The 12,169-nt window shown below is 36.8% G+C and overlaps 1 protein-coding gene across 1 annotated transcript in view; it reads right to left on the bottom strand.

The window, feature by feature from the left end:
* Positions 1–12,169, bottom strand: part of CCDC132 (coiled-coil domain containing 132) — a 125,685-nt gene that overhangs the window by 18,692 nt on the left and 94,824 nt on the right. Inside the window, exons 21-22 of the mRNA XM_006891472.1 lie at positions 4,199–4,320; positions 2,309–2,389 (exon numbers count right to left, since the gene is read on the bottom strand). Of these exons, the coding sequence (XP_006891534.1) occupies positions 2,309–2,389; positions 4,199–4,320 (203 nt within the window). The remainder of the gene's footprint in view (positions 1–2,308; positions 2,390–4,198; positions 4,321–12,169) is intronic.

Raw genomic sequence — 12,169 nt, 5'->3', positions numbered from 1 at the left:
ATTTTGGGTGACATTTTTAAAACTCCAGTGACAGCTTGAAAAACAGCAAATATTGGAAAATATCTATTAAGGAAATAAAATTGCCCAAAAAAGTGTTTATTAAAAATTTAACTGACATGTACAAGGATTGTAAGGGGGGAAAATATACTTCAATCTAGTTGGCTCCAAATTGATTAGGCTATAAATTATTTTAATAGCCAAAGAATATACTGAATAGCAAGAAATCAATTAATGGTCTCTGCCAATGTAGATGCAAATTAATGGAGTGAAGAAAATAACTATACTATCTTTAAGAAACTTGAGATCAAGGTCTAGTAGGTGACAAATATACTTCCTAAAGGAAGAAACCAATGCTTAACAGGATGAGTAGTATGTCAACACATAAACCATTAGAAACTAACAGAAGCTTCTGAAAAACTGCTACTTTATTGCCATGAAGTCACAGCTTCCAGGGACATAAGGATATTCTGAAGGCTGGGGCAAAGGTCCTACTAAAGGTGGCAAAAATGCTATAAATGTCTTCTAACTCAATATACAGTCTTCTGATATAAGGTAAAGATGAGGCTTAGAAATATAGGTAGGTAGAAAATGTATCTTAAAGATTAGGGGCCAAAGTTGGGGGGTAGAGGGTGGGGAAAAATATTCTATTTATTGGGTGGGGATAGGAGACTGGTCTTTTAAATGCATTTCTAAATCTACTTCATCAGCTCAGGAAAACACCACCCAATTAAAACAGACCTGTTCAGCCTGATGTTCTAGTTATTGTTAGCTGTCATGAAGTCAATTCCAACCTATAGAGACCATCTGTGGCAGAAATGTTTTGTAGGTTCTAATCTTTCTGAAAAGAGATTGTCAAGTTCTTCTCCTACAGAGCAACGAAGTAAAACCACCAAGGTTTTGATTAGGAGGCAAGCTATACATTCAACTACTCTACCAGCAGGGTTTGTTTACTTGGCCCTCTGGTTTCATATTCCAACATGAATCAGAACCCGAAGAAGCATTACATTTCTGGGTCAAATCTGGAACTCCTGTTCCACAGTTATAAGACAATAACTTGAAAAGATGACAGAAAAACATCAGAGTGAATGAGGTGAGGCTTTTGGTCAGGAAAAAGATAAACTTCAATTATGGACTCAGAACTAAGATCTGAATAAGGACTGATGGGCAAGATAATACTGAAGGAGAAGTAAAAGTAAAATACAAAAGCTGTCAATGAACTTGAAAGTGAATGAAAAACGACTGGGGAAAAACTAAATAAAAAACCAAAACCCACTGCTGAGTCAAACAAGGTATCTTGACTGTCAAAAAAGAAAATCAAGGATCTTTCATGAAAATTTAAAAAAAAAAAGAGGAAAAAAGATGATGATCAAGATTAAATGGATAGCAAAGTGAAAAAAAATAAGGTTGAGCCAGAAGACATGAAACCAGGCACTGGAATTTATACTATGGGTTGTGCTATGATCATAAAGGGTATGTGCTATGCAAAAATATCTCCAAACAATAAGGCATAAAGATTATTTTTGGTGAGGAAATAAGACTATTTCCTCTGCCCAAACAGTCCCAACCTGTCAACTTGTGATCCTTACTATGCTTTATGCTCCTCCTTAACACTTAAAAGAACATGACTCTCCATTTCTTTGCTTATGCCTGTCTGAAGACAAAGGGCAAGCTCCAAGAAGATAGCAATTACTCTGATGGTTCAGAGGTAAGAAATTGCACTCCCCCAAATACGGTCCAAATCCAACAGCTGCTCTGTGGGGGAAAGTTGGGCAATCTCCTCCCATGTGATTAAGTAAGTGCCTCTGAAAACCCACTGGAGGGACAGCTATGGGTTGGTTCCAACTCCACAGCACACAACAACAACAAAAACAATGATCAAGTGAGGAGTCCTGGTGACCAAATGGTAAGAAGCTGGACTGCAACCCCAAAAGTACATAGTTCAAATCCATCAGTTGCTCACAGTAGAAGTATAAGCAATCTCCTTAAGCATGATTTACTGCCTCTGAAAACCTGCTATGAGTTGGTTCCAATCCAAAAGCACACAACAATAACACAACAGTGACGAATTGGTAAGGAGTTGTATTGTCAACTCAAAGGTAAGTGGTTTGAACCCACCAGCTGCTGCTGCTCCAGGGAGAAAGATGGTAAATCTCCTCTTACATGATTTACAGCCTCTGAAAACCTGCTAGAGGCCAATTAAAAGTTGCTTCCAACATGACAACACAAAACAACCACAGATATATGAAGTTAATTAGATGCTTAATTTCTATTTTATATAACCAAGAATTGAGTCAAAGTCATTACTTACCAAATCAATAAGGCTTTCTTGTATTCTGTTTAGAGTTGTTCTTAATCTACTGCTACTAAGGCCTAATCCTGTTGACTCCAACTGAAAAATAATTAGAAAGGCATGTTAAATCATTCTGAAGATAATCTTGCAAATGTATTCACTTCAAATCAGCTGAGTACTTAAGGAATTTTCATAGAGAAACTTACACCTTAGAGGTTTCCAAAATGCACTTAAAACTGCCAACACAACATGAAGAAAAACTAAACCACTGCCCTCGAGGGAATAAAAGAATCACTTATATGCATGCATTTATAAGCCACACTAACACAAATCAATCTTTTATATCCTCAGAAGAGTTTGCCAATGTTTATTTCCCATGAATTATTACTTTTAGTGACAAGACGTAAGATTTTTCTTCTTCTCTATATTGTGATGAGTGAAAATTCACAAAGCAAACTGGTTTTCTATTAAAATACTCATACACATTTTGCTTTATGTCATTATGATACCCACACTGCAAATGCATTCTTCCCACTTTCTCCCTATGATTCTTATTTCCATCAATTCTTTTATCCTATGCCTTCATGTATTTTGAGCTTATCATCCAGCAAATGTTGCCCTTTTGATATCATGTTGTTGATTATTCCAGCGAGTACCTCTTTGGTGTTACTGTTCATGTTTTAGGCCTGTCTATTGTTCTGCTGCAAATTGAGCCATGGGGGTGATTTTTATTTTTATTCCAAGCTCAAAAATAAATAAGGACCACAGTCTTGGGGGCTCTGCTAGTCCATATAAAACCAATTGAGCACTGACACTTTTATAAAAATCACAATTTCAGATGCTTAACGGTAGTACACCATGCAGTGTGTACTATTTTAGGAATTCTGTGTTGTTTTTATGCAGAACTGAATCTTTTCCAGTATATGTTATTGTTGTTGTTAGTTGTTTTCTAGTAAAACTGCTTCATAGTTTTCAAAACCATGACTTTTCAGAAGATCACAGGGTCTGTTTTCCATGGCATTTCTGTGGCTTTGGACTGCCAACCTTTCAGCTAGTCATCAGTCTTTTCAGAGTAAAATGCATTTTGTTCTCAGCAGTTTCCAAGACTCAGCTACATAACATGCTATATCAACAAGTGGCCCCAAATGATTTTGACCAATATAATAGTCACTATCACATGTGATAAATAAATATGATAAATACTATCATATGTGATAAATCTGGTTATTTTTACTTAAAGATAAAATCACCAAAGAGAAATACAATAAATTAATACAATTCAGTTCTTCTATCATACTTCAAGTGCTTGACAGCCACATGTGAGTAGTGGCATTATCATAACTTGCCATAAATATATAAGTTATTTCCTAGAAGATAAAGCAATTAGAATTAAACTATCGAGAACACTGAAAAGATTCTGACAATTAGTCAAAATACTAAAATGTCTTTATTAAATCTCAAACTCAGGGCAACATATTAGTAAATATTTTATTTAATAAATGTGACAACTCAACGGTACACAAAAACAGCTACACTTTGTAGATTTTACTGTATTAATAGCCTTTCATTCTAAGGAATATTATGCAGAACCAAGAGGACAACATATTCACATCCCAAATTGAAGTATCATGTCTTTAATATACCCATGACTGCAGCAAAATTATGACTGAACATATGTAGAGAATAATTATAGAGTTAAGTTCATGTATGTTATTTTTTAAATTTTTAGGATACAGGACAAAAGGTGTCATTCTGACATCTCCTTACACCCTAGCAATAAGATTTATAAGGAAAAAACATCAAACATCTAGTTGCAAAATAGCATGTATTTTAGAAAAAGAATGAAAAACTATAATTTATATTGAAAAAGGAATAGATTCTTAAAAGACTTCCCAAAATTTGACTTACTGAATCATTCCGACCAAAAAATGTATATATTGCATATAAATAATAATCAAATAGCTGAGACATGAAATGGATAACATCAAAGGCAATTGGCTTAAGAATGTTCATCATTTGCATATATTTCCCTGAAAAGAAAATAAGAAGAAGATTAAGTAGAACAAAATTAAATTTTTTCAGTCTATAATTATCAACACAATAAAAATCCTTTGCTGAATACAACCTAATTTTCTTTAATTATTTTAGTTCCTAATTCTATTTCTTTGTATGGGATAATAAGAGGGAAGAAGCATAACTGTAATAAATGATGCACATGTCCCCATTTATAAATTAAGATGTCAAAAAAATCTATTTTTAAAAAAAATTTCCAAATGAGCATATAATTCAAGTAACGGCTCTACTTTATGTAATGATTATATCATATGCATGTTCCTATATACATTTGGTATTATAAAAGCTTTCATATTATTATGTCATGAAATCCTGTTACCAGGACATAGAATATTTGCTTTTACAATGGTATCAAGCAGATATATGCACACCCATGTTTATTGCAGCTTTGTTCACAATAGCAAGGAGTTGGAAACAACCTAAGTGCCCATCAACAAACGAATGGCTAGAGAAGCTGTGGTATATTCGCACAATGGAATACTATGCTGCATTAAAAAACAAGGAACTCATGCAATATTATTCAAAATGGTTGACTCTGGAGAACATTATGCTGAGTGAAATATCCCAGTCACAAAAGGACAAATATTACATGATGCCACTGTTGTAGAATGGGACTGTCCTTGGGGTTGGGGAGAGGCTGATAAGATGGGTTCAATAATGTATACTGCACTGAAACAGAGGAGGGAGAAAACTGTTTAAAAGAGATATATAACTAGGTATTTCTGTCATCACAGGAGTCTAGAGCGAGGGCTACATGGTGGAGGGGACCGGGGGGAGGGTTTGTAAAACAATGAAAGAATCTTTTCTTTTACTTTTCCATAATTTTTAACTCATGTACTTATAACTGGTTAGTCAAATTTGTGTCTTCTAGGTTGCAACACCCCCATGATACATCTTCAAGGATATGAACATGTACGGCCAAGCACAATCAATAAGAGTGCATCTAAATTCCAAAATCAATCTCCATAATAGTCTATGTGTTTCCTACTGCCAAAGGGGCCCTTTAGAGTAGTGAGAGAAGATCTTCACCCTGAAACCCACAGCGTCCCTTTTCAGCAGGAAGTAGCAAAGAGAATACGCCATCCCCTTTTCCTTATGACTCAGGGTGAAGTCTCTCTCAGGGAGGAGTGATAGGGAATGGCAAAGGACACACTGACAAAGAAGATTAATCAGAACTGGCTTTGACAAGCACTGTGGCATTTGGACAAGCACAAACTGGGAGGAGGGTAGAGAGAATAGTGCAATAATGAATGAATGGAAGCCCAAAATCTCTGTAAATGTTTATGAAAATTAATAAAATATAATTATAGAAAAAAAAACAAAATCTGAAATAAAAACCTGATTCACTCATGTACAGAAATGAAATATTAAATAGAGTAACAGGTGTCAAAAAGTGTAACTAGCAACTTAAATAATCTTGTTCATTGCCATCAGGTTTGAACTAACTCACAGCTGACCTTTCAATAGGTTTTCAGAGGCTACGAATCACACAGAAGAGACTGTCCATTCTTTGTCCACAGAGTAGCTGGTGGATTCTGCCTGCCTGTCTTTGGGTTGGTGATGCAAATCTTCACCAACTATGACACCAGAGGTCCCTTAATCTTGATTAATAAATATCCAGAATAAAATAATAGAAAATCTATATATGCAGCATTTTCAAAGCACGTTCTATATTCTCAATGACCTGACATTTCAGAAAATAGGTACATGAGGGGAAAAAAACCAGAACAGACTTATCTAAACATGATAAAAACTTTAGTGAAAACTGTTTCTTGCCCAAGCAGGCCGCTTCCTCTTTGGTCACTCAGGTACTCTGGGGATAAAACTGCCGTCTGGCTTGACCACAAGGGAACTCTTAACTCAGGCAACAGGGAGGTTCTTCCCACCTAGATGGAGGTGAGAAGTCACTTCCAGAAAGGAACAAAAGGCTTCCTCCTTGGTCACTCAGGTACTTTGGGTGGGAAAACTGCTGTCTGGCTTGATCACACAGGAACTCTTAACTCAGGCAACAGGGAGGTCCTGGCCACCTAGACGTAGGTGAGAAGCCACTTCCAGAAGGGAACAACAGGCTTCTTCCTTGGTCACTCAGGTACTTTCGGGAAAAAAGTGGAAGGACAAATATATTAGGTGCTTCTCAAAACATTGTTGTGGACCAGTGCAGACATTTAAGAGCCATGGTAGCAGCAAGTGTTGGCAGGGTGCAGTGAGCAGTGACCCACAGTGGGGCCCACCCACCAGCAGCAAGCAGGACAGCAGGAATTTGAATGAGGTACTTAGGGGGGATCATGGCTGATTGCTGGGCTGATTTGTGTGACCCCATAACCTTAAACAGGAGGGAGTGAGACAGCTGGATCTTGACTGGGGTGGCAGACCCAGTTCTTGAGGAGAAAACCAAGGATTCTTGGTTTTCCACTCAGGTCCCCCTCACGTGCATTTGTATAAGTGGGTGTCTCCCCAGTGCCCCTGTGTGCGTCTGTGCATAAGCCCACCCAACAAGCAGTGACGTCAGATCAAAAACCAGCTACTGCCTCAGTCATGAAAAACTCTACCACAGCAATGTCATGAAAAAAGCAGGCTGCCTCACTCCCCACACAAGCCCAGAGCAAGATATCATCCTCCAAAAGTGACACAGTAGCAATGGATTTCCTGAAGCAAGAAAGTCTGATGGAATTTTCTGACACAGAATTTAAAATAACAATGATTGAATATTTTCAATGGGTGGAAAATAAACTTGAAGAATTACAGGACACTGCAAGCAAAAATCAGGAAGAGCTTGGGGAAAAAAAAAGAATCAATCCAAAACAATGCAGATAAAACAAACGAGGCATTAGAGGCACTGAAAAAACAAGAATCCAAGATCCAAAATATGAGGTCCAAGGTTTCAGATGCTGTCAACATGATGGAGGGACACATGAACAGAGCTAAAGAGATGGAACACAGAACCAGTGAAATAGAAGACAGAATTGTTACCATTGATCTGCTAGAACAAAAAGCAGAATAAAAAAAGAAGAAAACCTAAGAATAATGTGGGACAACATCAAGAGAAATAACATACGCAACATCAGAAAAGTATAGGAGGACAGAAAATCTACGTTAACAAAACAAAACAACCAAAAAACCCTGTCTAAATCTGTACTAACTAACCAGTAATACTAGCTATGGGTGACTATTTAAAATACTTGTAAAATTAAGTATTGCATTTCTCTGGTATTGAATCTTATTTCAAATGCTCAAGAGTCATATATGACTAGTGACAACCACACTGGACAGCACCAATGGACAATAGTTGTATTACCTCAGGAAGTGCTAGTGGACAGCAGTGATTCTAATTACATGTGCACTAGTGTTTTCCTGTTACTACATTTTACTGTATTGCAGATATCCATGGAGCTTCTTCATCCACAGGAAGAGGAGAGGCAATCTCCTCCCGTGCAATAAATGCCTCTGAAAACCTGACAAGAACTCACCTCCTCATTACTTTCTCAGGAAATGTCAATATACATGCCCTTTTCTCCAAACATGGAGTCAGATCCAGTTGCACACAAGAATTTAAAAACCCACTTTTGAATGAATATATTTGAAGGGTACACTGGAGATGAATTGAATGAAACAACTGCACCTCTAATTTTACATATTTTTATGGGGGGAAAATAGAAAAAGAACAATATTTGAAAACAAAACAAAATAAAAAACAAAAACAAAACTGTCCACATTCTCTTTGCAAGAGCAAGCAGTTAATATATGTCATTTCTTAATTTCCAAATAAATACATAATTCAGGTTTGGCTCTATGTCACATAATTCTTAGAAATTTTAGATTGGTAGTCTTAAAGATAATATGAATCAAGAGAAAATACATTAACTTCAGCAGGTAATATGACAAACTTAGTCCAGCAGAAATTTCTACTGTCAAAACACTTTTTGCTATCTAAGACTTCATTAATATACAACTGTTTTAATTTCAATAAGAAGTGTGAGTCTAAATGGTAACTCATGGTCAGATGAGAAATACACACAAATACCCCAAAATAAAGCAAAAAATTTCAGCTCAGATGTCATTCTTTGTTTCATTCATATTGTTTCAGAAATACCTTTCAAACTTACTCTCAGTTACAGAATTTTAAAAACAATTGGAAAGTATTTTTAAAAGTATGTTCCTAGAGCCATACATGGAAACATTCATCAATTAACTACCTGTCAGTACATTACACTGTTTTAAGAGTAAAAGCTTTCTTTCCTGTCTAAGTGAACAGAATAGACAGGCAGTAGGTCTTTGAAGAAATGAAAAGGTTTCTTATTTCTGAGACACTATTGAACTAAAATTTTCTAATAAATGACATTTATCACAAGGGATGTGTGTGTGTGTGTGTGTGTGTGTGTGTGTTGTATGAGTAAACATATATGTACATCAATTTTGTTGTTCTTTTGTGCTGTTGAGTAGGACTCATAGCAACCCTATAAACAATGGCTCTGAACTTTTCCCTCTCCTAAGCCAACCTCACCATTTCTGACACACTTGACCCCCTTGCTCCAGTCAATACATCTCACTGGGATTCTTCCTTTCTGTGCTCACCTCCTACTCTTTCAAGTATGATATCGTTCTCTAAGGATATAGTTTCGCTATCCGTGCTTGGAGCACCCTGGTTTCTCTTTCTTCAGGACAGACCAGTTATCCTGGTAGTTCATGGTATATTCAATACTCCTTTCCAGCACCACAACTCAAAGGCATCTAATTTTCTGTCATCTTTAGTTAACTGTCCAGCTTTCTGATGCACAGTAAGCAGCTGAGAAGACCATGGCATGGACCACCTTACTCGTTAGACTGACACTGCTGCTCTCCAGCAATCTAGAAAAGCAAGTGACGCAGATTTTCCAAATGAAACTCATCTTTTTATTTCCTGACTGTTGGTGCCACAGGTGTTCATCCCAGGAAGATTAAATTCTTAATAACTTCAATTTTTTTTCTCCATCTATCATAACAACTTCAATCATTCTCCATCTATCAGTCTATTGGACTAGTGGTTGAGAATTTTTGTTTTCTTGATGTTCAGATGAAATTCATACTGAAGGCTGTAGTCCTTGATCTTCCACAGCAAGCACTTCAAATCCTCCACAGTTTTGGAAAGCAAGGTTGTATCATCAGCATAACACAGGTTGTCTTCTTCTAATCCTGATGCTACATTCATCTTCATAAAATCCAGCTTCTTGAATGATCTGTTCATTATGTAGATTGCAAAGGTATAGGGAAAGGATACATCCCTGATACATATATAAGCACATCTTTATGAATTCTGCACATATAATCATACATACAAGAAAATACATAGGGATACAGTTATAGCTATCTTACAGACATATCTAAATACCTCAAGAGGTTGATTTATTGAGTTTGAAGGTTAGTGTTATAGTCTTATTTCTACTATCACATTGACTGGCACAGCATGGCCTACAAGGTTCATGTTCTACACACTAGTTTGGTAAGCAGTGTTTGGGGTCTTAAAGTCTTACAAGCAGTCATCTAAGATGTCCCTATGAGCTTGGACATGGCAAAGATTAGAAGCATGCTACAGGATAGGGTAAGGTTTACTCTGTTGTTCACAGAGTCATTATGAGTTTTAGTCATCTTGAAATTTGTCTACAGAACTAATTTTCTATATGAAGCATGGCCTTACCTCTCCAGACAGGGAAAGCTAAATGCTACCCAGTTACCCTACCAACCATTCTGAGCAGGGCTATAATATATGGTTTTACAAAGAATAGCAGAAATTTGTAGATGAAAACTCAAAATCTTTTTTAATTTTTTTTTTTAAAAAGGCCAGATTTATTGGATGAGCAGAGAGATCTGGGTATTCCCCACAACTTACTCTGAGATAAACTGCAAATTCTGAACTGAAACTAATGTCAGTTTTTAATTAAATAAGAGATCAACTCATAGTATAAACTATTTTACTTTGGAGTTATATGCTCCTTTTACTTGCATACACAGACACATAGTTATTTTTTGAGAGCAAGCAATCAATACTTAACCACAAAACAAAGATGAAAAGGTCAGGGTGGGGTAAGGGAAGCAAGAATAAAAAGAACACTTAGAACCAAAATTATGAGAAAGTGGAAAATGGAATCAATGCCACTGAACAATATATGCAGACACTGTTAAAGGAGAAACTAATATGTTGTGTAAACCTGTAAAAAAATTTAAAAAATACTGGAAGTTGTGGGGATAGAAGGACGATAACTTTTTTTTAAAAGCCTATATTAATGACGAAAGGGGCATTAAAAGGACAGGAAGATAAGGCTCATCACCCAAACATAAGAACTTCCAAACGATTTCTAGACCAATAGAGGTTGGTAGGCCTCTTCTGCAGAAGACCAGACAATAGAGAATTTTGGTTCTGTACGCCATAACACCTCTGTCAGTTCTCTAGGTCTGTTTCGTCTGCTTAATTCTAATGATGTTAGTAAAAAAGCAATCACAATATGTAAATAAGCAAGCATGGCCAAATAGTTACATTTTCTTTGTGAAGATAAGCCGCCAGCCTGACTCATAAACCACAAGTTTACCAATCTCTGTACTAGCAATCAGTATACAGTAAGAAGCTGATGAACAGGGTCTATATGGAATCAAACTGACAACAGCATCTTGAAAGATCAGAGAGGAACCTAAGGGGGCAATGAGTTTAGGTTGATATGCTGAGTGCTTTTCTCCAGAACCACAACTCAATGGCATAAATTCTTTTCCTGTCATCCTTAGTTCAGCTCTCTGATGTATAGCAAGTAATTGCAAAGACCATGTCCTGGATCAGTATCTTAGTCTTTTGACTGACAACACTGTTCCTCAGGACTCTGGAGAGGTCCCTACCAGCCGACTTTCTCAACGCAATTCGTCTTTTGATTCCCTGGCTACTGGTATCAAGAGTGCTGATTATAGAGCCAAGCAAACTAAAGCTGTAAACAATCCCAGTCTCTTCTCTATGATGACTCTGCCAATTGGCCGAGTGGTGAGAATGTGAATAGATAATAAAAAGTCACCAAACACATGAGAAAATCACCTCCCTCACTCAATTCTTTTGAGTTGGAACCAACTCAAAGCCGACCACTCCTGCGGATTTACGAAGGTCGTAAACAGGAAGAAATTGCCAACTTCTTTCCAATGTTGTTGTTGTTATTGTTACTACTTGTTACCAAGTCAAGTATGACTCATAGCTACCCTCTGAACAACAGATTTGAACTCTGTCCTATTCTACACCATCCTTATCATCTCATACATACTTGAGCCCATTGCTACAATCACTGTCAATTCATTTTATTGAGGGTCTTTATCTCTTTCACTAACTCTCCACCTTTCCAAGAATGATGTCCCTTTACTGCTAAGGGTGTGAAAATAAAAAGAAAAGTTGGGTCCAGGGGAAAGCAATTAAATACCCTGATAAAATATGAAAGCACTTCTAAAATTGCCTACCTAGGTTAAAAATTTTGTCAGTGGTTCCAGGTATAGTTACGATAGACCCTAAGTGCCCATTCCCTCCTGCCCTCCCCAGATTTCCCTTCAGAGAGCAGAGTGAATGGATGACAAGACATGCTTAGGAAAGAGAAGTTACCAAAATACAGTTCAGATGACCAGGAAAGGCGTCTTTTACTAAATTATCAACTGTAGGGATTATCCTGCTTCTAACCTAGTTTATAAGGAGCTCTGGTGGCTTTGATCTTCTATCCAAGCTCCAAGTAAATTGCTACAGAAGATGAGATTACAAACTTCAATATAAAATGTATCTTAACATCCAGATAATAAAATTTCTCACCATTGAAC

Source organism: Elephantulus edwardii, unplaced genomic scaffold (genome assembly GCF_000299155.1).
Source record: "Elephantulus edwardii isolate Elephantulus edwardi_28Jun2011 unplaced genomic scaffold, EleEdw1.0 scaffold00098, whole genome shotgun sequence".
NCBI lineage: Eukaryota > Metazoa > Chordata > Mammalia > Macroscelidea > Macroscelididae > Elephantulus > Elephantulus edwardii.
The sequence above is the reverse complement of the archived record's forward strand: the minus strand, read 5'-3'. Positions and strand labels throughout refer to the sequence as shown.